A 27734-nucleotide genomic window follows, 5' to 3' on the forward strand; every position below is an offset into this window, starting at 1 on the left:
TACATTCTCCTGAACAAGGACTGATGCCTACATTCTTAATGCAAGGTCCTTTTCTCTAACTAATAAACACAGAACACATTCAAAAGTGCTACAGAATCCCAATCAACAATTCCCAGTAATTTTTCAATGTGTTTGTGAAATCTGTTCCACACACATGCATGTAGTGAAAGAGGATGAGCCATTTTCACTGACAAAGAATTTGCACACTGCTGGAGCATTAAATTCCTTTAATAAGGAATAAACCACCTCATTCTCATTCTGCTTATTAACACCCCCCTCTTTTCCCAGTAATGAGCCAGCCTACCTGTACCCTTTACAGCAAACTGTCATATTTACCAAGTAAAATCTGTTACCACTACCTGCTCTTACTGAAAAACACCTTGTTGATTGCCAAGCTCCCTCTTGTCCCAGGGAACCTCCTTCTCTCTTTTCCTTCATAAATTACACATTCAACAAGTTGTCTTCCCACCCTGATATGATCTTTATGAAATCCTCTTTGAATTTCCTCAGTTATGACTAATTGTTCACCCGTGCATTTTGACCTGTTTTCTTATAATCCAGCAAGTCATGTTCTTGTTACATTCTCTCCTTTTTAACTCCCAACTGATGAAGTTCCATCATCAGTTCCCAAATACCATTTTGCTGATGACTTGCAAAAATTGACAAAGAATCCCAGAAAACAACCTAGTGTGTTGCTTTGAGCCATGTTTTGGTAAATTCATTACTCTAAGGGTTAACATTGGAATATAAATATCTGCATGATTTGAAAAATGAAAATGTCTTAAATTCTAAGAATTTTTCAGAAAGTTACTCAGAAACTATGATAGGACTATTTTCTCATCTGTTTCATCTGAAAAATTAGTGTATGCAGAGTGACAAACAGCTATCCACATTTAGGCAGCAATTCTATTACAATACTGATTAGCAATAAGCATCCTGAGGTTTTCACTCTACTCATTTGATTGAAAAATACTTTACAGTCAAAAAAAATCTGAAAGATTTACCAATCAAAAAATCATGGTTGTCATAGAAACTGTAAAAACTGAAGTCAGTCATGACATAACAAGAGGATAATGGAAAATGTCTGCCGGCTGAGGTTTTCATGCTGGAAATGCTGCAGTGAATTTAACTGGAGAGAAAAGCTGTTCCTCAAATTTTACACGGAATCTTACCAGATTATTAAAACCAACAATCTGCCTATTGTTGTCAGAGTCTGGAAAATAACAGAATTTATTAGTCCTGCTCTACACACTGGCTAAATTAACAGCAGACAGACTCCCCAGAACATTCAATACAAGCCTCAGGTTATAGGGCCTCAAGTTTTTTAATTACGTGTCTGAGATATCCTGGAAGAACTTCAGGTCACTGTTCTCAGCATTCCCATTTTCGGCATTTTAAACTGAGACAACTCACTTCAAAATCCATGTTGCCATTTGTCTCTGTCTCCCATATATCCTGTTCAGAAAAAGAATTATAATCTGCTGGCCTTTGCCTCAATCCAAAAGGCAGCTCCATGCAAAACATGGTTTCACTCTCCCAGAGGAAAATTAACAGACAACCTCCACACACCAGAGTTCTTCCTGCCTTTTTCTGGAACCACCTGACACTTCATAATTGCTGACTGACAGGACTGGTTTACTGAATCTATTTGCCCTTTAAGCTGAGACCATCCAGCTGAAAAGAAAATAATCATAATATACAGGAATAGAGTTGGCCTGGACTCACTGCAGGTGATCAAACTGAGTAGGTTAGCCATGAATACCATGAAAAGCAGTAATACGAAAGTATTCAGATCAAAAAAAAAAAACAAAAAACCCACCACACTGCAACTCAGGAGCCCTGATTGAGTTTTATGCAGAAATTTAAGCAGCTTTTCTGTTTTCATATAGTTACCTTAAGACGTATATTTGTATATTCAGTCTGAAGCTTTAATTTATTCTTTCAAGTAAGCAAGTCAACACTGAATAAAAAGCAAACAGCTACTGTCCCTATGCTCTTCTAGAATTATCTTAAATAGAAAGCTGTTTTACCATTACTCTTAACAGTTTCCAGAACTGTTAAGGAACTTCATTGACCCCCACCCCCTTCAGCTGGCTTAAGAATTCTATCTAATGTCCGGGGTGAGCACAGTTGGTCTGCCGTGTGCTTCCAGTTGTGCCCGAGGTAAAGTTTGGCCCAGCACTAATCCACCTGTCCACTTCTCTAATCATGTGTTTAGAAAAAAAATTTGAATTAAAAAAAGTGAAATCCTGATTACAATACAATGACTAGTAAACAATCCATGAATGAAACAGTCAACTTTGTTCAAGCACAAAGAACCACAAATCACTTCTCCTTAACAAGAATGGCATTAATTAGTTAGTTTCTTGCATCTATTGTGCAGGTTTCTTACTGATTCACACAAATCCCTAGACCTTACAGGGACAGAGACAGATACTTTTCTGCAGTTACCATGACTGGGGTGCTAGTCCCAAAAACTATAAACTCTGTAGCTTCTCACTCCTTTCCTCAGTTCTGTGGCCTTCTGGCACAAGCTTTGAATTTAAAATATCTCTCATCATTTCTGTATACCACTGACATTCACTGCACTTGCATATGTTCACTAAGACATAAATATGCTTTTTTCAAATTGCAGATATACCCACCCACACATATACAGTTATGCTTTTCCAAGCTATAAATATATGCACATGTGCACACATGCACACAGACCTACATGTAAGGCATATTAATTTCCATGGGTGCTATTGAGGAAATGAAAAGCAATATAACACTACTGTAATAATTTATTTGGATACGACCAACTTATTTTCAAATAAAACATGCTACCAAAGGAACAGAAATATATAGATTAATGTAAAATGTTGAGTATTACGAATTAACAAGTCTTAATCTACATGCAGTTTATAAAATTCTTATATTATATTCCACTATCACAAAAAATTACTGTGTACTGGCAGGGATTACTGGCACTCATGGCATAATAGAGGATTTTTTAGATTGTTGTATGTCTCAGCAACATTACTGTTGTGTGTCTCAGAAGTCCCTTAGAGAAGCTATGAATCTTCATATTCATTGATAAAGAAGAGTGAAAACAATTTATATGAGTCTTTTAAGATTTCTCTGAACAGCAGTGTGTCTTTGGGCACAGACTTCAGGGAACATGTGTACACAATAAACACATTGCTGCATAAAGTGGGCTGAGGAGGAAAGAATTTGACACCAATCTCAGATGAAGCTAGAGTAAACATGTTTTACATATCCTAAAAGCCTGCTGTTATGCATGTAACATATGCTAGTGAGGATATAGTTGTCTGCAATAGCAGGCATGCTTTCTTGTTTTGCTTCTACTCAAACACTATAAAACTAAATCCTGCAACTTTCTCACAAATATGATCTTTATTTGCTCCTTAAATTCAATCTTTGCTGTTTATTTCTGCTTTACGAAAACACTTGAACTGGTTCATTTACTTTGTGATTTATAAAGTCTGCTATTGCAGCAGTCAGGCATGTTTCAGATTTGTTGTGTTGTGTTGGCTTTGTTTGGTTGTGTTTTTATAAAAAAAAAAAATCTTACAAATTACTTACCTAGACTGATATGCATTTAAAAAGTACTGCCATTGCCGACAGAAACATGAGCAAATAGGTAGTGGCTTTGTGAAGAATGAAATGAAGAAAGTAGGAAAACAAACAAAAACAAACAAAAAAACCCCCCTCAAAATAAAAAAAAAAAAGCATAAAAAAATGGAAAACAAACGAAAGCTAAGCACAGTAAATGTATCTGCACCATGCCCTGCAGCGTATTCAGTAGACAAAAGCGATGGCAGACTTCCAAGTGGAAGAAATTCCAGGCTGAAAATCCCATTGCTAAATTTGGAGAGTTCAAGTGCCAACAGCAAGAGCCTCAAACACAATCATAGCAGAGAAATGAATTGTGGAGGGGGAGGGGACATCTCACATCTACCTGTGTCTCAAATCATTGCAGTCTTTGTTCTTCCCACCAGCACTTTAAGTCAGCAAGAAGGCTGCAGGAAACCTGAGCTTTTCAAAACCACTCAGTACTGGGTGCCATCTGCACTCATAGAGGTGAGGCAGCAAAACTGAAAGTATCAAATCAGAACACAGGATGTACACACACATTTGGCAATGATGTGAAAAATAGATTCCAGAGGTAGCAGACACGAGCTAGTAAATTTATGAAACAAAACACAGTTCCCTACAGACTTATCAGAACAGGTCAAAAAGCAGTATAGTTGAGGTTTCACAGCAGGGTACAAATAGCTTCTGAATACTGCTTGCTGCTACCGCTGTCTGCTTACCAGTGAAGTCAGTTCTGGAATAACAAAAAGCAGTGGTACTCCAGCTCTCTTTCAATCTCTGATGCACACAAGCCATAAAACCACAAGCATCACTCCAGTTGGAGAGGACTTGAGTGGGTCTTTGGTCTAGCCTCCTTCTCAAATCAAAGTCAGCTAAGACATCAGACTAGGCTTCTCACAGCTTTAGACTGTCAGGTCTTTAGAATCTTCCAGGACAGAAACTACATAGCCTCTTGGCAACCAGTTCCAGCACCAGTCTTCAGGGTGCAAAGTTTCTCCCTACTTTCAGATGGAACATCTCTCATTTCAGCCTTCACCCATTGTCCCTCACCCTCCCAAGAGCCTGCCTACATACTGCATAAGCTCCTCAGAGGCACTAGATAGCTTCTACCAGGTCCCCCCACAGACTTCCTTTCTCCAGGCTGAACAAGGTCAGGTGCCTCAGCCCCTCTTTAAAGGGTAAATGCTCCAGCCCCCTTATCTTGGTGACCTTCTGATGAATTGGGAGGCTAAACCTGGACAGGTAGAGTCTAATTTGCTCTGAGCTGAGGAAGGTCCTCCCCCTTTCTTTGCCAGCTGTGCTTCTCTTCATGCAGCCCAGGAGGCCGTTGTTTTGGCTACCAGGACACACTGCTGGCTCACCTTCACTATGCTGTCTGTCTGCCAAGACCCCCAGGACCTTTTCTACAGAGCTGCTCCCCATCTGGTCAGCTCTCAGCCTGCATCTTTGCAATGGGCTCTTCCTTCCCATGTACAAAACTCTGCATTTGTATTGGCCAAATTTTCTGTGTCTCCTGTAAAGTCTGTTCCTGCAGCCTGCCTCAGACCCTCTGAATGGTGGCTTTTCTCTTAAGGGCATCAACTATTCCCTTCAGCGTGGTACTCAGCAGACTTGATGAAAGTCACACTGTGGCCTCCTCCAGGTGATCAATAAATATGTTAAACAGTACAGTCTCCAGTGGTACTCCCTCCAGGTAGACTACAGCCCCTTCACCACCACTCTCTGCTGAACATCGAAGCCCTCAGAGTGCTTTTGAAAAGTCTACTCAAAGACAAGACAGTACAGAAGGGTCTTTTCTCCAGAGGAGCTTTTTTTCCTTTTTGGATAAGGAACTACACTAACCCTGCTGCCAGTTGTAATTCACAAAAAGCTGTAGCTTAGCTTTATTAGACAGACATTTAAAAAAAACAAAAACCAAAAACCTTCCAGATCACATCATCACATCCTGCTATCCACTTACACACATAAGGCAGATAGGAGGCTTTATGTAGATTCTATAAATTATGTGAGCTTAGTAACTCACAGCCTGAGAAGTCAAAAGAAAAATATGCTGTAAATTAGCTCTTCACATTCAACTAGTTTAGTGGGAAAAAGAATTCTGTTCTTCATGTGTCTCACGGAGATATCAAATATGAATCTAACATCTTCTCAGTGAGAATTACACATTTCTTCCTCTGTTTATTCCTGTAATGTGTGAAAGAGAAGGACGGAGGGCTGTGTAGTTGCACTGGCATAGGTGGCAAATAATGATCAGAAGGATCAGCTATTTTGTCACAGGTCATAAAAGTTAGGGGCCAAGCACAAGCTCTAGCCTTCATTATTGAAAATTTTCCCTCTCCCTCCCACCAGATCATCACCCAAAATGAAAGACGTTACCCTACAGACTTAAAGCATTTCACACTATCTAGACACAGAATACAAGTGGAGTTTCATCTGAAACTTGCTCTGATATATACATTTTTACATAAACAACAACTTGCAGAGGAAATAATTCTTTTTCAAAAAGGAGTACTTCCTCACTGTGTCAACACTGAGCTTTAGTAAAACACAAAAATGCTTCAAAATAGAAGCTGATAGGTTAATATCATTTGGAACAAATACAGCGTAGGCTTTCTCAGGTTGTATGAAAAGGAGTATCATGCCTTACACACCACTTTGGTACTTACGAGTAAAATGATTAGAAGTGGATGGATGGATATTACTTCCACTGTCAGCACTTTCACTGCTAGAAATGTCATCATCTGATTCCCACACACAGGAACAAGGTGAGGTGCCATCAGGTTCTTCAAACTTCCTCTTTAAAATTCCACTCATCACTGCAATGCTGTCAGGTGCACCTGTAACAGGAACAGAGGCAATGAGACACTGAAACACCTGCCTGATATGCAAGTCTTCCAATCTGTTTATCATGAAGGAGTTAATATATCAATCTGATACTCCTGTATCTGTACTGTAGCTAAATGGCACCAAACCATGAGTTATAAACTTTTCCAGGAAGGAACAGAAAATAGTTATTATCACTATATTCATTATCTCACTGAATTTCTTAGAGGCAACCTTTTCTTCTTCAGACAGAAGGCAAATGCTGCTTGTATTCTACCAGCACAGAGAAAATTCTATAACTGATTTCATGCATAAAATATTTCAGTTATACAGCAAATTTGGGCCACGCATGAAGTATATATAATGCAACATAATCCAATATAAATGCCTTTATATAATTCTTAATAATTTACTTGGCACCGAGAAATATTAAACTATAAAAATCAGTGTTCACTTATAAACATATCTCAGAAAGAAAATGTTCTTTTGGTTTATTTTAAAGGTCTGATTTTTGTTATAGTCTGCTATCAAATAACTGTGTTCTCAATTAGATTTGAGGGCATGCGACACTTAGCATCTTTCAGGCCAGGCCTGGAAAAAAAACCAGTTCTGGCTCATTTTGTCATTTTAATTTATGCAAGAGTTTCTTGCAGAGCTTTTGTGCAATTCAGATATGAGTACCAGCACACATGTAGACTATTTCTATTCATACAAATAAAATATCAAGGGAATTAATCTATCCTTATGAACTTGGCTTTCTAATAACGCTGCCCAACAAAGCCAGAGTCATGTTGCACTTTCCTCATTGTTTCCCTTTCATATATAACAGCTGATCTGCTTATCTGCATTTACAGAATACCAAGTAGAAAAAGATCAAAATATTTTAAAAAAATTCCTAGATCATTTTAATGCATTTGATGGGCTGAAATAATTTTTCCTCTCTCTTTAATTAAAAAAAAAAATAAAAAAATAAAAAATTTCAGGTTCACTGTCACTATCGTTACTGGTTACACTCCACCAAAGACTGAAAATTAATTCTTAGGTCTTAAATTAAAAGCTACAGATAGTATCTACTGCCTGTCTACACTAATCTTTGGAATATTGCTGTAAATAGCTGGGGGGAAAAAAGGCAGCTTTCTGATGCTTTCAAGCATATAGTATCAAAAATTCTCAGTCTTCTGAATGACATTTGCCTTCAGATTGTTAAGTTGCCAATTCAATTAATTTTATAATGAAGCCGATTTCTCCCACTAAGTTTCATTCGACTTTTATATTAGTAATTTAGAGATTCACAGAAATTATTTCAGTATAGATGTGGAATCATGACAAAATGCTAAGAACAGATGCTGTGCAAGATGATCTTCAGCAAACTTCTTTTTATGCAGAGCACACTAAAAATCAAGTAATAAATATATTAGAGTTTAATATTGTCAATCACACAACTTTAAATGTGTATGCCTGGGATTATGTTATTAGCTTGTTTTATTGTTTTACTATTTATGAAAAAAAATGTTTTCCTGAAAGGCATTTCTTCAGGCTAGAGACAGGACTTAAATAGAACATGCTCAGATCTCAACCTTTGTGCCTTTTTGTCCAAAAATAAATTACTGTAAACTGAGAAAAAAAGCACTGTATTTTTTTTTTTCTGAGGACAGGAAAAGGAGCATAACCTTTTGCAATAACCTTTGCAAAAAATGTCAGAACACATAAAAACATCAACCTTTAATATAATTGCATTAAAAAAAAAAAAAAAAGATAAAGGAACAAAAATCACACACACACACACACACACACAAAAACCCCCTCACAAATTAGAAAGAGGGCAGAACCCCTCCCCAAAAAACAGGTTCAGAAACAACTCCTCTGAACTGTCCTGTCCCCCACATCCTTGCTGTATCTCTTGCCAACCACCTTTGCCACTGCCTCCCTGCAGTGCTTACAGCACTGAAATTGTGAAATCACCATTATTTCCATGGCAACAGCCTGCAATATAAAAACCACAGGATTATAGCTTGACTGCAGAAGAAGGTAAAGAAGCAGCTGGAGTGTGAGAAAGAAAATGCTTACACTCAAACATCTCAGTCAAGAGAGTGAGAAAGGGGCATACAAAAAGCATGTAGTACAAGTGAGACCTAGATCAAGTCCACATCCAAGCCCACTGATGTGGCTACAGGAGTCATGAAGTTGCAGGTCCAAAGAACCTCACTCATACCTGCACTGCAAGGCAAACCTAACAGCTGCCATCATCACCAGGGTGTAGATTGTCAGAGAGCAAGGACCAATTTCATAGCCTGAGATGACTTCAAGACAAAAGCTCTTTAGTCATACATTGCCTTCTGCAAGTATATCACACAAGGACTAGAAGACTAACATACATCTTGCACACCAGTAAAGTCAGTGCAGACAGCAAGAGCCTCAATACCCAGAACTATTTACAGCTAGTATGAGAAACAAATATTTTTCACACCAAAGGGTTCTAAGTTTGCTTACGTTTAGCATAGCTTACATTTGCACCAAGTGTCACAACCTAGCAGCAGCAAAGCCATTTCATTAAAAAGATTTATGTAATGGACCATAAAAAATGATTCATCAGCCAATCAAGATAGATGGTAATCTATGATAATCTATGAGAATACTTTTGAAGTATCATCACAACACCTAAAGAAGGCATAGCAATACATTATATATATTATGACTGTTGCCCAATTTTTATTCTGAATCTCTTCCATGAAGATTATCAAGGTTGACAAAGCAGTAACAATAAAATTTAGGGTTGCCCTTGCCTGAGATCTTTTGATTCTAATTTCCCCTCAGAAAGCCATATACAAGGGAAAGGAGACATTTCCATTACTCAAGAGCTTGGCTATCATGGAGACAGATTGAAGAGTATCTAAAACTGTTTGTACACACTATGTACCAGCAGGAGATCCCTTTAGAATAACACCTGTAGAAACAGCTGCCACTCCACAAGCCAACATTCTTCAAAAAAGCACATCTGGACAGCAGCACGAGGCATGTCCTATACATTTAACCCATGCTTTGTTTACATCAGCCTACTGTAGCACCTGAGGGAGAACCACATCTCCATGAATGAGAAGCATGGTGATACAAAACCCAGTATTGTTTTAAAAAGCATTATTTTGCACTCTGTTGGTGATGTGATATATCCCAGTGGAAGACAGAGACCAACAGGAGTAAGCAACAGTCAGACTTCTAACAGCAATGAGCCCACAAAGTTTGTGGTATCTCTGAAGGTTGTCCAAGTCCAGAATTAAGAAAATAGGACAGGAACTCAAACTAATGGGTCTTTTTTCCCTGCACGATGGCTATCACTGAATCAGTGAATTGGGGAATCAAACTGAAGCAACTGCTGTCACAAAGAAATCCAAATCCAAGCTCATGTGAACCTAAGACTCCACAGGTTTAGAGAACACAGCACCAAAGACTCACGTGAGTCAGATTTTCAATATGTGAATGGAAAGTAAAACTATAAATAAAACCTGTATGTCATAACAGGAATGATAAGGGTAATATAACAGCACAGTGGTACAGTTTTGCTAATGCAAAAATCATGTCATGCAAGACAGCACATCATACAGGACTGGAATAATCTCAAACACAGAGAAATACTATAGCAACATATATTCTGAAGAAAAATTAGCAAATGTGTGTATTTCTGCAAAGAAACTAGTACACAAAAGTCCATGACTGAGTACAGGAACCAAACAATATCATGTGAGTAAGAAAAACAGAGGTAAGTCAATATTCTTGGATTTCTAGTAAAACACCAGTGAGCTCCACTCTTCAGAGGAAGACAATGCTGGAAGACAACCACCAGCTACAGTTAAGAGATCTGCTACATCAAACTGTCAGTTCAGGTGAAAAAGGGGGAAAGTCGTCTTGAGAAATTCAATTAGAAACAGACCTTTCTAGATAGTTATTAAACAGCTGTATACTAGCTCAGATTCACACAACTGAGTAGCAGGGCAGCACTGGCAGCTTTCCTGTTAGTTGAGGTACCCTTCACAATAAGCAGTCCTCACACAGTGATGTGATACATCATCCACTGCCATGCTCCTCACCACTCTAACATGGCATTAATCCACAGCAGTAATGAAAGAGAGGGAACAGTATTAAAGTGAGTAAAATCAGCAACACACATTATTCTGAGCTCTAGGTCAAACACCAATTGCTTGACACAGTTAAGCATTCTTCAAGAATATTTCAGAAGCACGTATTCAGAAGCGGAATCATAGAATCATAGAATTGGCTGGGTTGGAAGGGACCTCAGAGATCATCAAGTCCAACCCTTGATCCACTACTGCTGCAGTTCCCAGCCCATGGCACTGAGTGCCACATCCAGTCTCTTTTTAAATATCTCCAGGGACGGAGAATCCACCACTTCCCTGGGCAGCCCATTCCAATGCTTGATCACCCTCTCGGTAAAGAAATTCTTTCTAATGTCCAACCTAAACCTCTCCCGGCATAACTTAAGACCCTGCCCTCTAAGTGTGTATCTTTCTTAAGAGTCATTGTTGTCTGTCCATCCTGGCCCTGCACATACATTTTTCCTCCTTTCTTTCCTAGTTGTCTTCCATCCTGAAAAAAAGAGATCATTTAACCAGGTCTTCAGCTTCAGGTATGTTGATTGGCAAGCAGGTCCTCAAAGCTCCATGGCAACAAGCTTTGCCTTGCTATGATGCAAGATAATTGGCAGGCACCATACATTTAAAAAGTTCATAGGCAGCATGGTATTAGTAGAAGACAAAAATCTTATGTAAACATGGGGGTTATATTTAAAACTGTCACAATACTATCTGGAATCTACAAGGTAAAATAATGTAAAAACCTGGTTGGATTGATTTTCTCTTGAACCCAAAAAGGATGAAAATTTTAGAAAACGGTCATAACAATCTCACGGCAGCGTCCTTTTGAAATCAGATATCTCCAAATCCCACTGGAAAGCCAAAAAAGAGCAGTGCTAGAATTACTGAGTGAAGGGGTGACAGTGCATTATCTGTGCTCCCAGGAGTAGACCTACAATACCAAACTTGCTCTGTAAAATCTCACTTTAAGTTGCCAGTGTTACACTAATACCTATGGACAGAAAAATGTGAAACAAAGAAAAAAAATCCACAAAAACACCAGGACCACATCAGACAGACACTACAGGGAGCTGTGAAGGCATTTCTCCTGACTTGCACTTCACCTATTGATTTACAACATGCTAAATGATTTTAACAAAACAGACAACAAGCCAAATTATGGAAAGAAGAAACTGACAAAATCTTCATGCAATGACAAAGGAAAAAAGACATTTTCATCCCAGTCATAACCTTCAAAATTACTTTAAAATTCAGCGCTGCAGCATCACATGGGAAACTGAACAAGTATGGAACATACCTGTGGGGATGTACCATATTCAGCAAGTAAAACCAAACAGATATGAAATAATAAAATAGGACTCTGCTGCAGATTACATACCCACATGATTCAGAGAAAACCCTTACTATAGGATTCAGTTATTGACTAAAGCTCAGAAAACCAAGATAAAAAGTATAAGAACACACTGGAATTTGAGGGGGGAATCCAATTAATTGCTTCTTTAATTCATGGTGGAAACATATTTTGTACTAATTCCATCCTGAGAGCAGATCAGGTATTGGATGATGTATCACATCACTGTGTGAGGACTGTTAATTGTGAAGGGTACCTCATACCTGACTATGATAAGGATTTTTATACAGGTAGATTTTATCTGAAAACAAAAACAAAAATAAAAATAAAAAGGCAGGCATCAAACAAAGACTTCACCTATGAGTCATACCACATTTTGCCTTGTCTCAAATGTACCAACTTTAATTATGGAACAATTTAGACAAAATCTATAGCAGCAACACATATTTGCTCCCAAATAAAAAAAACTCCTATGCAAATGACTGCAAACTGAACAGGAGGATGCAGAAAACAGATGTTACACATAAAACATTACTGCAAAGTACTCATCACAAACAACTCCCACCCACTGGCCAGTCAGCATGTACTATAACATGCTAGGGAGACTTGGCAAATAATTCCACAGTTAAATCATGAATATTGATGCTCACAAGCAGAGATGTTTGGATTATTTGTTGTGATTAATATTCTTTTTGAATTTAGGTACTTTTAGCTTCCAAACAAAGCTTGATTTTTTTTTTGTTAAAGACATTTATCTTACCTGCTGAAAAACTGTCAGCAGCAGAGATGGTCATAAACTGATCAAGATGTTTGCTTTGTTCCACATACCGCATTTAATTACTTTTCTCTTTGTGCAACTGACAGTTTTAAATGGCAAGCAAGGAGGATGGGGTGAAGGGTTGGAAGAATCAAACCCAAAAGCATGTAAAGTTACAATATCACCCACACTAAGAATAAAATTTATTTATGAAAATGACTATTCATGAAAAGGACTGCATTAATGCAGACAAAAATGCATTTGCATGAATGCTTGCAAACAGTGAACAACAGAGGTACATGAACATGATTCAAACAGCTGTTCAGAATTCAAATTAATGTTTGCAATACATGTTTTGCTGTTTTTGGCAGCTCTAATTACAAGCACCAGTTGCCAGAGGTAGGCTCTGATAGCTTCACTGCTGCAATCTGCAAAAAACAAAAACACATAGCAAACTAATTCCACTTAAGAGACTATTCTGCATAGACACAGGGAACACCATTAGTATCAGTTATACTCACGAATTTGTGCTTACAGCAGTGGTCAAGTTGCAGACATAAGCTAGGGAAAGTCTTTCTCTGCTTGTTTTCTGCAGTCTAGCTGAAGCACTAAGTAAATCCTGCTGGATAAGGCAATTCAAACTGGGGAATCTGTTCTGGCATTGCAAGCCAAATCCTGCCAAGTCTGCTCTTTGCAGGGTTTCTATACCATCACTTCACAGCACTTCTGATTTCACACTTGAGTAGTAATCCACTAATCTTCTAGACTGCCTACACATTGTTGTACACTCTAACACATGCCAAGTAGCTCCACTGGCAATGAATTTAGAATGCAGAAAGGATGTGGGCATATGCTTGCCTCCTGTCTCTACAGAGTTCAGATGCAATGGTGGCAGATCGGGCTTCCTTAGTCCTTCAGATGCATCTCATAAGGTCCTACCTGCACCAAGGACATAAATGTCCCCCTCTTCATCACCCAAATATACAATTCCTGCATAGACCAGCAGTGACAACCTTTGGATGCCTGAGTTCAGTTCTTAGCTACAGCAACTGATGCCAACAGTTTAATGAAATGCTTGTATAATTCGGCCATCAGAAGAAAATTCTAGGCTAGTTCTCAAAATTCTTTTCTTGGCATGCTCCCCAGAGAGCAAAATAAGTAAGAGGCAGTGATAATTCAACCAGGCATCCAGTAGCTTGGCATTTGGGTCTGCAGTGACAAAGGCACAATCTGGCAGTAGGGGGTTCAGAGGCATTTAGCAAGAGGGCTTCCCTGTCAGGATGATAGTTGCCCTCACGAGCTCTTTAGTTTGAGCTTGTGTTTCATTTATAATAATTTTCTAAATGTGCTGCAGCAAGAACTGCCTCTTCAAGAGTAGAAGCAAACAGGAGACTGAGGTGAAAATCATGTTTAAGCTATCATTATGAACCAACTCAGGCTCATGATGCCTTGCCCCCATCTAAGTCTTTTAGAACACTTTTTAGTTGGCCCTGTCATTAAGTCCTTCCCAGAGTCTTTCATGTAACACTGTTGAAAACTTGGTATTGGCCACTTTTACGTTTTAAGCTTTTATGATGAAACAACATCAGTTAAAACCTTTTCACCCAAAATATCTGTGGGAGAGCTTCTCTTGCTTCTGTTCGAAGAAAACAAAACCAAAAAACAAACAAAAAAAAACCCACCCACAAACAAACCAACCCCCCAAAAAAAGTAAAGTGCAATCTATTTAGCCTCTAATAGAGAAGTATCTGTATCCCAGAAGAAAGTTTGTATGTGGGCTCCTAGAAAATACAGTAAGTTTTGTCCAGGTAATAACATTAATTGGTGCTCTGCAACCTGTCTTGGTACCATTTCAGTGCTGATCTTTCACACTGTTCTTTTGTGAACACCCATCTTGTGCACTGCCTGCACAGATATGGCATAATATGGTAGTGTATCTTGTATACCCTAGTAGGCTTCTGCCAGTGCATAGGATGGTCAAAATTAGGATATGCCCGAGGAGCCTTCACACCACTGCAGTGCTGGTACATGGTACTTAACTCCCAGTTGCACACAATTTAACACACAACGTGGCTGCTCATTCACCAGTGCCATCAGTCAGCAAAGAGAGAGTGAATTCCACAGCTCTCCCCTTCTGCCCCAAGGTCTCTGCATCTTGGTGCAAGGTTGGCCATTCTCTTCTCTGAAATCTGTAGTGTTTGAGTTTCAAAAAACAAACCAACCAGCAACAAACAAAGAAACACAACCAAAATTCCACACTGAAAAGGGAAATGCAACACCTCCAAAACCAGAATATCAGAACTACAAGCAGTGGGATATGAACTTGGGACACAAAAAAGTACTGGAGCATACTTGTAAATGTACCTGTAAACTGAGTTTTCCTCTTTTATCTGAAGAAACAGGAGTGAACTCTGCCAGCTTAATGGTTTATGCATGGAGGTGTGTGTCTGTGTGTCTGAGAGTGGCTGTGAAAATATTATACAAAAGACCAAATCCTTCAAATCTTGCTATTGCTGGAATTATTGACAATAATCATACTCCTTATACATGACAAGATTAAAAGTGACAGATCATAGGAGATTAGAGGTAAGAAACAAGACGAACAGATAGTTTGGAGGGTTTTCTGGGAGAGTGACAAACATGGTTAGATAGCCTGCCTTCACCTCCATAGTCTGATACTAGCTGTATAGCACAGAAACCTTTGTCAGACATGAACAAATAATACTGAAAATTGCTGGAAAAAACTAGCTTGGCAGAAATCCGAGCTCCTCTGCCTGCAACATATTATAAAACCCCAAACCAAAAAAGCAGTACTTTCTCTATATTATCATCACTATCTTCTACAACCTAGACATCACAGCCTATGAGCAACAAACTTTCTCATTACTGTTTTGAGCAGATGACAACTTCTGCTTCTTTATCCAGAAATCAAAGGATTCATGTCAAACGGGCACAACTTCACTACTCCTGTAAAATACAGAAACGCTACTTCTAGCAACCTATCACACCTTCACTTCCTTAATTAATATTTAGATTTAGTTACCATTTTCACAGAATTTTCAATATAGGAAGGGGTTTTTAAAAATTAAAGCAACTTGGGTTTATTCATCTTAATGCAAAGCAAATTCTTCTTAATAAGAAAGCCTGCTATGATTATATTTTTTGTCCTCTGTCCTCATAGAAAAGTTTCTACAACTTATGTAAAAAACCACCTTATTAATATGTTAACAGTCTCTTACAGAATGAAAGATACCAGATGCCTTCCTCTTACTCATTTCGATTCGTCAAAACCAAGTATTCAGCTTTTACTTTAAATGATCTTCAGTACTTGTGTTTTCAGATAAAAATGAACTGTAGTATTAATCTGCCAAGGATTAGTTATTGATATGTGCAACAATACCTTGTACTATTTTAATGTTGCTTTTGAGACACTGCAGAAGAGGAAAACATTCAGTAGTGGAAACGCTACAACAAATCAAATATATACTAACACATAAGGAAAAAAAAATTGGTACATTTAGCCCACCATGCAGCAGTGAGGAAATGTTCGTTATTTGTTCTGTTTTCTGGGCCCAAGCAGGAAATCAACCAATAGAAATGAAGTATGAAAAAAACCAGAAGTGGTATTTTTCATATATACTGAATAACAGCTAACAACAAAAAAAGCTGTGATATAGGGAGGGAATAAACAACAAAGGACTGGATTTAAAAAAAATAAATAGTAGGGGCTATACTTCCTTAATTGAAAAGAATTAAGTCTCTAAAGGATTACATTTCATAGCAAGGCCAAGTAATGTAATGCTATTTCTTGTTTAAAAGAAGTTCTTTAGTAACTTAGGTTTTGGGTTTTTTTTCTAAAGTAACTCAACAGTAGACTTAAAATGGCTTGTGTTATACTTCAATCACCTATGCATACAACTTACAAGGAAACATTTGCTAAAGATTCCACAATTAATAAAAGAAAAATGCATTCCTGTTCTTATAGACTGTCAAGTTAAGAGGCAGGGCTTAACCACTGATGTAACTGGGAATTAGTCTGTACACTGAAATACTACACAATACATAGCTGCTCCACCACCATCAACTTTTTTACCACTTTCTACCTGCTTTTAAACTCTTCATCTATTCTGCCTCCCACTGACATGCTCCCTTCTCAGTAGGGTCTGCAACCAAGACTATTGAGCTCCTCTCATTTCCACCAAGCTGGTGACTGCTGGAAGAAGCTGATAGGGGCTATTGGACAGAAAATGCAAATCTATGGCTCACTTAGAATACCTGAATCATTAGGGAACTTCAAAACTAGTAAAAACACAGTAGTTTTATTCTGTATCTTTCATACTGTCATTATTAAGCAGCAGATATTTTTAGCTACCAAAAGGCAAATCCATCTGCAGCAGTGGCGTTTCCAAGGAGACAGAATAATTTAAATACATGTGGAACTAGATCTCTGTTTTCATCAACTCCTCTCTGTTACTGGAGCTGCGTTGACTCAGATTTCTCATTTAAGGGGGAAAATAAAAGTGATTGGAATACATAAACCTGAGATTATAATTTAACGGTTGTGCTTCTGCTTTCACATACACATCCATTCCCTAAAAATAACAAATGTTAGGATGCAATTCATTTATTTTTTCAGTCATATTATTTACCAGAGTTTATACTCCAGTATAGAAAAAGATACTGTTCAGTCTTGTAGAATAGTTTTGTGAATTGCTGACATTTGCTGTAAATAATTAATTTTTTTGATTGACTGTTTATTTAGCAAGCATACCAGGCTCCATTCTCTGAAGAAATAGCTTTTCATCCCTGAAAGCTATTAAAAGTACATTCTAGTATTTCAGCTTTACGAATATATTTTATTACTATATATGCTCAAACCAAGCAAAAAAGCTACCACTCTCCTTTATTTCAGTGTTATATAAATAGACTGTGACAATTAAATAATTCTATTCTTTTCTATATAGTATAAAGCTGTAATTCTTTATAGCAATTTTCTTTTCTATATAGTATAAAGATGAACAATTAACTAACTAAAAAATATTTGTTCACAAAATAGAATTCCATGGTTTTCTACCAATGGATTAATTTAGAATACGGCATTAAAAAAACATGGACAAGTGGTATGAGAATGTCATGAGAATGACTAACTGCTTTATATTATCTTCCTTAATACATATAGACCGATCAATGCTAATAGATTATGTATTTCTTCATAGTATTGTATTATTAACTTGAAGAAATCCCAGAAAAAAAAGTAGCATTGCAATTATTTAGTGGTTACTTTAGTATCTTAAAGGAGCTACTGCAGATACTCAAGAGATTTAACATACCAAATACATAGCTATTTGAAAGAAATTACTTCCCACCACAGTGCTATTTCTGTCGCTAAAGTGAAATAATGCAAATGTCTCATTGTTTAAAACAAAACAAAACAAAACATATATGCACATTGGCAACAATTTATGACCACAATTCAATTAATTTTAATAAAGATTTCTGTTTCAAACCAGCAAAACAGGGTCCTGTAGTATAACAGTTACTGGCTACATGCAAAATGGAGAAGTCAATAGAGCATTAACATGTTGAAATCCTTGCCCAGTGAGGCCAGTATCAAAATCTCCAATTATTTCAGTGGGGCCAGGAGTTCTGCCTGTCATCCTATATCCTCAAATAATGTGGCTTGAGGAACAAATCTATTTTCTTTATACAAAGCAAGAATCTGAAGCAAGTTGTTTGCTACTTGCCATGCCCAGCACCTGTGAACAAGCAGCAGCTGATGACATGTAAACTCAGCAGAACAGGTTTCATACGAGCTATTTCAACAGTTTATTAAAGCTAGTACAACAATTTCTATAGATCTTTAAGATTTATCTATCTTGTACACGATTTCATTATATGCATGTTTTTTTCTTTATGACAAAGATAATTTTATGACTGAATTATAAACCACATTAATTCCATGCCTTAAAATAATGCAAAAATACACAAAAATTCTTAAGAGTTGCTCTGAGGAGCTATTCTTACTGCACATTTAATGCTAAGTAAAGCAAATATTAAAGCCGTTTCTTAAGTCCATTTCTTATCCAAACTCAAGAGATCTTCCAGCACTATTTTCCTGATAGTAGCATACACTGTATTTTCAACACCAAGCATTTCCATCACACAAAAGACCTCTTTTCTACAGCTTACTGAACAACTTCACATCAATGAGATGTAATGCCTATACTGTCACATGAGAAAGTTGTCAGATTGCATCAGGCATGCCTATGATTTCACTGTCTATGGATCTCGCATCGGCTGAAGCCTCCCAGACAGGAGAAATAATAACCAGAAAAGCTTCTTCAAAATAATTAATGAGGACTAAATAATAAGATATTTCCATGTGCATTTTTTGTACCAAAAAATGTTGTGGCAATGATCAAGAATAGCAATTCAGAACAGATTTCTTTTCACCCTTACCTGTAAATCGGGTTTCTAGGTTTCAGCTCTGTCAGTGCAGACTGAAAGGTTTACTCCTCCTTTTTCCATCCATCAGACAGCAGTCATCCAATAACTGAAGTCATCCTGGCATCCTCTGGAACATGCTCGCTCCCTTATTTCCCACTCCCCACCCCCATCTGCATGTTAACAAAACGGGAAACCACCGAGAAAACACAAAACAAAGCACATCTGAAAAACAGCTTTACAGACATACTTAGTAAACCATAAGGACATTCTGTACTGCAGACAAAAATGACAAAATTTAAACATATGAAAAAAAAGAAGTCATTAATAAGCTTCAGCTCCACTCGTGAAACCTTCAGCTCCTTTTTCTAAGGAAAAATACCAAAAAGCTATAGGAACATAATTATTGCCTGTATATGCTCTTGGAGACTGATCCAGCTATCCAGATCTGTGTCTCTGTCCAGTGCTGTATGTATATATGATTTTTTTTTTATTATCAAAGTAACAGTGGTGCTTTTATACAAAGCAAGAATCTGAAATTTCAATGCAAATTACAATAATTCAGAGATAGATACCAGTAACATCCTACTAAACACATCTTTTTTTCTGTTTGAGACAGCATTTATGAACTACATGAAAGATATAACTCAATACTTTTTCTTGAAGTTTTACCTATATAAAGCTCTACCTGTATAACAGGTGAGTGTGCATTTATTTTACTGTATTTGTAATACAGAAGTCAAAATCCAGTGTGCTGTGTGAACTGTGTTCACACAGAACTTTCTACCTAAGTAAGACTTCAAATGCAAAAAAAAGACTGCATAAACTATTTTAAATGTTTGCACTTCAAACGTACTATGAAGTCTATTTGTAGCCCCTTAAATCTAGTTGAAAAATGTTTTCCAAGATCAAGGAATTTTTATTTTCTAAATATACATATACATCAGCTATCAACTCAGCTGAAAACGAAAGCATCAGATTTATTTTATGACAGTTTAAAATAAAAATCAGGAATTAGTCTTAATTCTTAGATAAGGTAACACCTACTGCCACGTCCAAACATTTGTACTTTAGAATTTCCCATTGAAAGGAAACTGTTAGGGAGCAGAAGCTGAGAAATACCTTTGTTTTTAAAAATTTCAAACTTCAGCTATGGCTTTCCAATAAAACTGAATTCCTTTAAATAGTGCATCTAACCTCTTCACTGAATTATTGATCTTTAACCACAGCAAGACTATACCAATTAGCATACTTTCACTACAAAGTAATAGCTATTTTAGCTCCTGAAAAAATTAGCTGTCAGTCTCATCATAATGAACTGCTAGTGGATCCTGTGCATACCATTCAGATTCTGTCTTAACAAGTAAAGTAGCTGTCTTTTTAACCAAATTAACTCAATTTAACATAAAACCTCTTCCTAGATGCCTACAAAACCAGAAATCCCCTCCTATGAGCATTAAAAAATAGCTATTATGTTCCAAATTCAGGTAATCAATACAATTTTCCTTAGGGGGAGGAACTGCGTGGGACACTGAGGTAAATGTAAGCAGACACTTTGCCCTGATAAGTGACTGGCTGGAAGACATCTTCAACTTTATTTTCTTTTTATCTGCAGAAAGTAATGTGCAGTTGAGCATCAAAGGCTTCACCTCTCAATCAGTCTGACTACTGTGGAAGATGCATAGAAGATACATACAAAATTGTAGTATCCTAACTGGATTTAATAAAAATCTTTTCAATAAAGATGCAAGGTGCAACACTGTTTCAGCCCTGTAGCACTATTAGAATAACTAACTAATATAACTAATAACTGCAAAATGGGCAGTACTAGAAAGTCACTGGAAAGCTTTTTAAAATCTACTATGAAAAAAAGGTTATTAACAAAAAACTCCAACACTTCCTAAATAGTCCCAGAGTGAAACAACTCTAATATGTTTCTAAAATAAAACACAAATGGCCAAGTGATCATCATTTAGTAAGCTGATGTTGCCCCCCCATCACAACCCTGCACACAAACCTCCACAAAACAGTGGCTATGCAAGCTCTGAAAACCTGCACTTGGCAGTTTCTTCACAAATCTACAACAGCCCTTGTTAATTTGCCCCACTTTGTACATCAAAAATTAGGTAATTTACTTGATAGATGCATTTTAAATATACAAAATTCACCTCTGTTAGTTCATCAGGTCTTTGAGGACATGCCCCTGCGTGGGGTGGGTGGGTTTGGGTTTGGCTTTGGTTTGGGCAGAAGGCTAACTAACCTACAGACAGTTCACCTGGTGGCCTTGAAAAAGCTGCAGGCCTGCCCATCCTTTGCCAGATGCTGCTTTCAAATCCCACCTTCCTTGGCCCCTGACCAAGCTACACTCCCACTGTGCTGACCCAAGACCTACCTCTCCACCACAGACCCCACCAGAAGGCTTCTGGCTCACCCCCTCAGTACTGGGATGCCCACAGCTGCTGCCTCACCTGCCCCTTCCAAGCAACCTCCTAGCACAACACCCAACCCTTCTTTTCCAGAGCCAGCACCTTCATCACAGAGACTAAGAATAGGAAAATTTGTCTTTTTTGCATACAGGTTTCTATCTAGTTCCTGCTGTGACTCAACCTATTAATGGGTGTGCTTATATTCATTTGACTCTTCCAACATTTTTTTTTTTTTTTAAACTTATCTATACTTAGTACTCCTTACAACACAGATTTTAATTTTCTTTTCCAGAGCTGGAGAAGAAAGGGACAAAAGGAAGGCTACATCTGGAAGCAGGTTCCTGCAATGACAAGGACACTGAGGTGGAGAGCATCCAAAGGACAATGAAGCTCAGGAGGGGTCCAGAGCAGAAGTGTTGTGAGGAGTGGCTGAGGGAACTGGGGTTGTTTAGCCTGAAAAAAAGGAGGCTGAGGGGAGACCTCATTGCTCTCTACAACCACCAGAAAAGAGGCTTTAGCAAGATGGGTGTCAGCCTGTTTTCCCAAGTAACATGCAACAGAAAAGAGGAAATGGGCTCAAGTTGTGTCAGGGGAGGTTTACATTGTATATTAAGAAGAATACTCTTCACTGAAAGGGCTGTCAGCAGCAGAAGAGGCTGTCCAGGGAAGTGTAGGAGTCACCACCCCTGGAGGTATTTGAAAGACATACAGGTGTGGTGCTTAGGAACATGGTTTAGTTGTGGACATGGCAATGCTCAGTTAATGCTTGGACTTGATCTTAAAGGTCTTTTCCAATAAAAAAACCTCTATGATACTATTGCTTTTCTCACTCTTCCTTTCTCTGATTACAACTGTTGCTACTAAAATACTTGCTTCAATTTTCTCTGACTCCACAAAGAACAAAGCTTCTTTTGACAACCCCTTCGTGGAAGGATAATGTTACAGATCACCTCCTTCCTGAATAAAGCTTCAGAGAAAGAATTTCTGAAGTATATATAAATTCCATCTCTGTAATCCACTCTGCCTGACCATATAAGAGTACTGACTGAGTAAATTAAAAGAATATAAGTAAATTGAAATCAGAAACCACAAAGCTGCCAACATCCTTTGACTGAATCTCCACAGCTGTACTATCAGGGCTGAAGGCTGCTCCTAACTCCGTTTGGTTCATTACAAACCATACACAGATCCTGGTTCAGGCTCCACTTTGCAACTCACAGATCTTGGTTACATCTGCGCTTAACAGTCAAGATTTTTACTTCCCACTCAGAGCTAATTGTAAACTCTGATGGACACATAGTTGAAAGGTACTAACTGACCCACAGGAGACCAATAAAAATTATATAGTACACTTCATTTATTATGAGGATTAACATATACACACCTCCAAACTCAGGGATGCTGAAAGAAAGAAATAAAACCTGTGTTTATCATAATGCTTTAGACAATCCTGATCATAGAGATGAGTTGACACAGCTTAATAAATAATTAGAACTTGCCTCTTTCTTGCCTCAAACTTGCCTCTTGCCTTTCATAACGAACACTTCTAAAACTAAACATGATTCTTCCCTTGATATCTGCTTTCAGCCTCTTCCTTAAACAGAGCTAATTGTTCCACTCCCTTCCCTTGGTAGGCTCTGTCAGTAGTCCTGTTCCTTTCCCATGAGCCTTATCCTGTACTTTTTTATATATATATATAAATAAAAAAGTATTTGGAATCAGTATGGGATGTGCTGATATCCTGCTTGCTCTCATGTTAAGGATACTGAGTAGTATTGAATGTGAACTCAGGGCTGCTGCTTGGAAAAATCCTGCATGGTCAAAAGAACTGGAGCCCCTTGTAATCCAGTAATAGTAATAAAAAAGGTTGCCTTACATTGAAGCTTTTCCATTGCAAGGAAATCACGATTTAAGACTGAAAAGAAATGGTTGGAAATAAACTGAGGTTTCTTTCTCACAAATGATAGACAGATGCCATCACCTACTAGCCTTAGAAATTTCTCAAATCACAAAGGATTCAAGTAATCCAAGGTTTAAATAGGAAGAAGCTATCAAATAGGATGTGTGTAGTACAGTTGCTATGAATCTCTGAACAAACCAGAACTCTGCAGTCTGAAATAGCAAGGTATTAAAAGTCAGAAGCTGCACAACAAGCTACAGTGGCTTCAGTGCCCTACTGACTGCATCTAATGAATCCTGAAGGGGCAATTGTTCAGGTTGAAAAAGCAACTGGATAATTATGGGTGATGCACAGTGAAAACACATCACCCTGTACTTTGAAAATCAAAACTATTTCAAGAAAGAAGAATAGGATTACTTTGCCACAACATTCATACATTTTTACTCTTTAGTAGAACCTAGAAGACTCCATCTCTGAAGCAGCAGTGTTGAACAGTATTTGTTCCATCTCAAAACAGTAACAAATCAAGCCCTTTTTATATGGCACACAAGGATGCTAGAAAGTGACCCTACTAGTCTGTGGATCTGACACTTGAATATAACTGACTTCAGAAGGAATTACATACCAAGGAGCTGTGAAAACTATTCAGTGATGGTGAGGGGAAAAAAAAAATTACTAGTCTGCTTCCTGTGCAGCTGAAGGCTGGAAGTAGAGTGCACTGGTTCCTTCCTTATTTTTCAGAAAAACAGTACTGCAGCACCCGTTATAATAGCTAAGTTTTTCTTTACTCCTTGACAAACAAAAGCAAGCAAAACCCAAGCTTTTGTAAAAAACACCAGAAACCTCCACAAAAATAGCACCACATGGGAACAAATCTCAGGGCAAAATTGAGGAACATACTAAGGCAGACTAATTTTCACCTCTTAGTTACATAAATTTCAACTTCCCCAGTCTCCCACCCACTCGCCAACATCCATTTATATGCCTTCAATCAACTCAAGAGTACAGTCATCTGCCTTCAGTGAAATCAAAAGTGATATTATATATGAGGCAAAAGAGAGAAAAGATAATCAAACAACTTCTGCATAAGACTATACATAGAATTTTATTAATTCATCTTTAACTATCTCATAACACAGCTTTCTAGCATGGAAATTATTTCCAATTCTAATTATTTGCAGAACAACAACTGAGTCTGGTAAGTACTTCCCACAATCAAGAAACAACTTTTCATAAATAAAATGTCCCCTCTCTGGAAGTGTCCATGGCCAGGTTGGATGGAACCTTGAGCAACCTGATCTACTGGTAGGTGTCCCTGCCCACGGCAGGGGGGTTGGAACAAGATGAAGTTTAAACACCTAATCAGCAGACAGTATCTTCCAACTCTAGCCATAAAGCATCAAACTTCAAAAACAAGTTTCTTTCGAACACAGACTTCATGACTGAAAACCGAAATTAAGCAAAACTAACCCAGTTTTTACTAGCTGTAAAAAACCCAAACAAACAAACAAAAAAACCAACCCCAAATATCTTTGTTTTCAGACATATCTGGTCCAGTAAGGAACATAATGCTGACATGGCACCTTTAGAAAAAAAATAACGCACTGTTTATTTTGCAAAGGAAAAGACTCAGACTGGCAGCTAGGTCAGGGAAGAATACCACTTCTCATTACTGTGACGGGCACCTTTGAGACCTTAGTCACCACATCTGAGTCCTGAAATATTAACATGTGTTCTTTTAATTTCTGCTTACTTTACAGGTTATACAAGTTTTTTTTTCTTTATTTATATTCATTCTTCCTCTACTAATGCATCAATTTGATGAAATCTTAGGCTGATTCTGAGTAAAGCCAATTCTAACCTAGCTTGCAATTTTGCATCAAGATGCTTGGAAAAAAAAAAAAAAAAAAAACAGGCAGCAAACATGTGTCCCAGATTGCCTGTTAGATTTTATTTTTATCAGTAATTCCTTTAATAGATATCAAAGACAATAAATTGAAAGTGCTAGTTCACAGAATGGCTTGGGTTGGAAAGCAGCACCTTACAGATCATCTTGTTCCAACCCATCTGCATGGGCAGGGACACCTCCCACCAGACCAGGTTGCACAAGGTCCCATCCAGCCTGGCATTGAAAGCTTCCAGGGAGGGGGCAGCCACAGCTTCCCTGGGCAACCTGTGCCAGTGTCTCACCACCCACACAGGAAAGAATATACTTCCACCTTGTCCCTCTCTTTAGAATCATGAATAAGGGCTTTTTACTCATGACAGAACTACAACACCAGTGTGTATTCAAATGTTCTTGAAAGTTGATTAAATAACAAACAATATCAAACATTTTTCTTTTTATGACACTCTTTAGTCGTTTGTCCAGAAATCTGCATTGCTGCCAATACTACAACATAGTAAAAAGTCCAAAACCATAAACATGTGAAGCCAAATATCTTGAGCATAAGCAGCTATCCTGCAGTTAGTTACAAACATCTGAGACAGGAGAGGTGGCAAAAGGAATACCAAAATACATTTCCTTCAAACATTTGAAGCTGACCCTAAGTTAGCATTGTGATTTATTTGCCTTTGTGCCACCATCCTGATTTCAACCATATGCACATTGTCCTAGACCTCTTTATTTTTTTCCTACACTTTTCTGCTCTCCACCGATGCCAGCTTCACGCATGACTCTGCTGACACCCTGTCCACAGCCTCACATATTGGTCACATTCACTTAAAAACAGCCTTATACTCAGGCACAGTTAGCATTGGGGAATTACCCACAATCAGTCCACATACAGTACTAGATAGCTCAAGAAGTTACACTAATATCCAAAAGTCACTCCTCTTCTGTCTCAGATTTTCGATTTTCTGCACATCCACATGCCAACCAGTGATCAAAGAGAAGGGACTAAATGGGTAAAGCTGGTCCTCAAGTGTATTATACAAGCATAAAATATTTTTTCCCCATAAACTCATTTCTGGTTAAAAAAAACCCACATAATATTACTTTTAAAATGTAGTACTTGTATTGGTAGAAATGTAAAAAGACACCTGTGAAAAATCTACTTCCAGAAATCTTTGCTCCTTTATCATATGCATATTTTTAAGAGAGGCTGTGCACTCTTGCAACTGATCATACTCACAGTTTTCCCCCCCTGCTGCCAATGCACACCTCACCAAAACAGAGAAACAAAGCCTCTGAAGAATGATGGCCAGTCCTTAAGGACATGTAACTAACCAATACTAACCAGCCTTTCAATAATACTGCTTCCTGGGATCCATTCTTTCACTTTATACCTTATCTATTTATGCTTTTCCCAGTATGTGTATATTTTAAAACCATAATTGGCTCTAAGGAAATTTTCAGCATTGTCTTTAATCTTTACAGATTACCAGTACAGCATTAAGTTTAGCTATTGAAAAGTAATCAAATGCAAAGCTTGTAAGCAGCAGAGCTGTTTAGGGGGGAAAAAAAAAAAATGCTCAAAGAAATTATATGCAAGATCAGTTGTCTTTTCAGAAATTCAGAAGGTGCCTGATTTGTCATGCTCCCTGACACAAGAAAGGTCATTGTTTACCTTCTTCTCTGTAAGATAAGGTGGAGTTCAAAACATCTATGCATAGTTTTGCTGATAAATTAAAATGAGCTCCTTTCCCAAGTGATGTGAACGCCAGTTGCACCAAAGAAGAGTGTTCAGCAAAACAAATCTACTTGTGTCTTCACATCTAGACTTGGAAAATAGTTCTACAAGAGACCACTCCGTTGGGAGGGAGCAGAAATCGAGTCCCTGTTCCCAAAACAATCTTGTGAACAAGAAAGCCCAAATATCCTTCCATACAACTGAATGACCCAGCATTTCTTTAGAGTGTTATGCTCCTTTTTGTCCAGTATCACCCAAAAGAAAAGATAGATCCCTGCTTAACACTATCTTCCCCAAATAGTTTCACAGCTTGTCAGTCATGGAACATTTTAAAAGATGCAGGTGTGGATTAGACCACTTTCAGGTTGAGGAAAGAACAGTAAGCAAGCCTCCCACTTTCTTAGGAAGCACTCACAACTACAATAAGCAAGGACATGTCTATCCATGGTAAACGAGAAAAACCCAGTACCCTACAAGTCCACCCATAGAAGAGGGATCTCAGTGCATGAAGATGCCTATGCTCTAAAGCATCTCAGAAATTCAGACATCCTACTGTATTACTATGTCCATTTCAGACAAGTGGAAATCCCAGAGAAATGGAAAACTTCTTAATTGCCCATTGCAGGTTTTGCACAGACAAGTTCTACTCCCTAGGCTAAAAACACAGTATATGTTTATTACTTCAGAAGCTGCAG

The 27734-nt window shown here is 37.9% G+C and overlaps 1 protein-coding gene across 3 annotated transcripts in view; it reads right to left on the reverse strand.

Annotated features, from left to right (window-relative positions):
- CSRNP3 (cysteine and serine rich nuclear protein 3) overlaps nt 1-27734 on the reverse strand; it is a 93443-nt gene that overhangs the window by 56337 nt on the left and 9372 nt on the right. For 2 of the 3 annotated variants that reach the window (XM_071747469.1, XM_071747470.1), the window contains exon 2: nt 6267-6437. In XM_071747469.1, the coding sequence (XP_071603570.1) occupies nt 6267-6414 (148 nt within the window). In that variant the 5' untranslated portion in view covers nt 6415-6437. Of the gene's footprint in view, nt 1-6266; nt 6438-19096; nt 19186-27734 lie in introns of those variants that run through there. The other variant, XM_071747471.1, reaches the window with a different exon arrangement.

The sequence above is a fragment of the Heliangelus exortis genome, chromosome 6, assembly GCF_036169615.1.
Source record: "Heliangelus exortis chromosome 6, bHelExo1.hap1, whole genome shotgun sequence".
NCBI lineage: Eukaryota > Metazoa > Chordata > Aves > Apodiformes > Trochilidae > Heliangelus > Heliangelus exortis.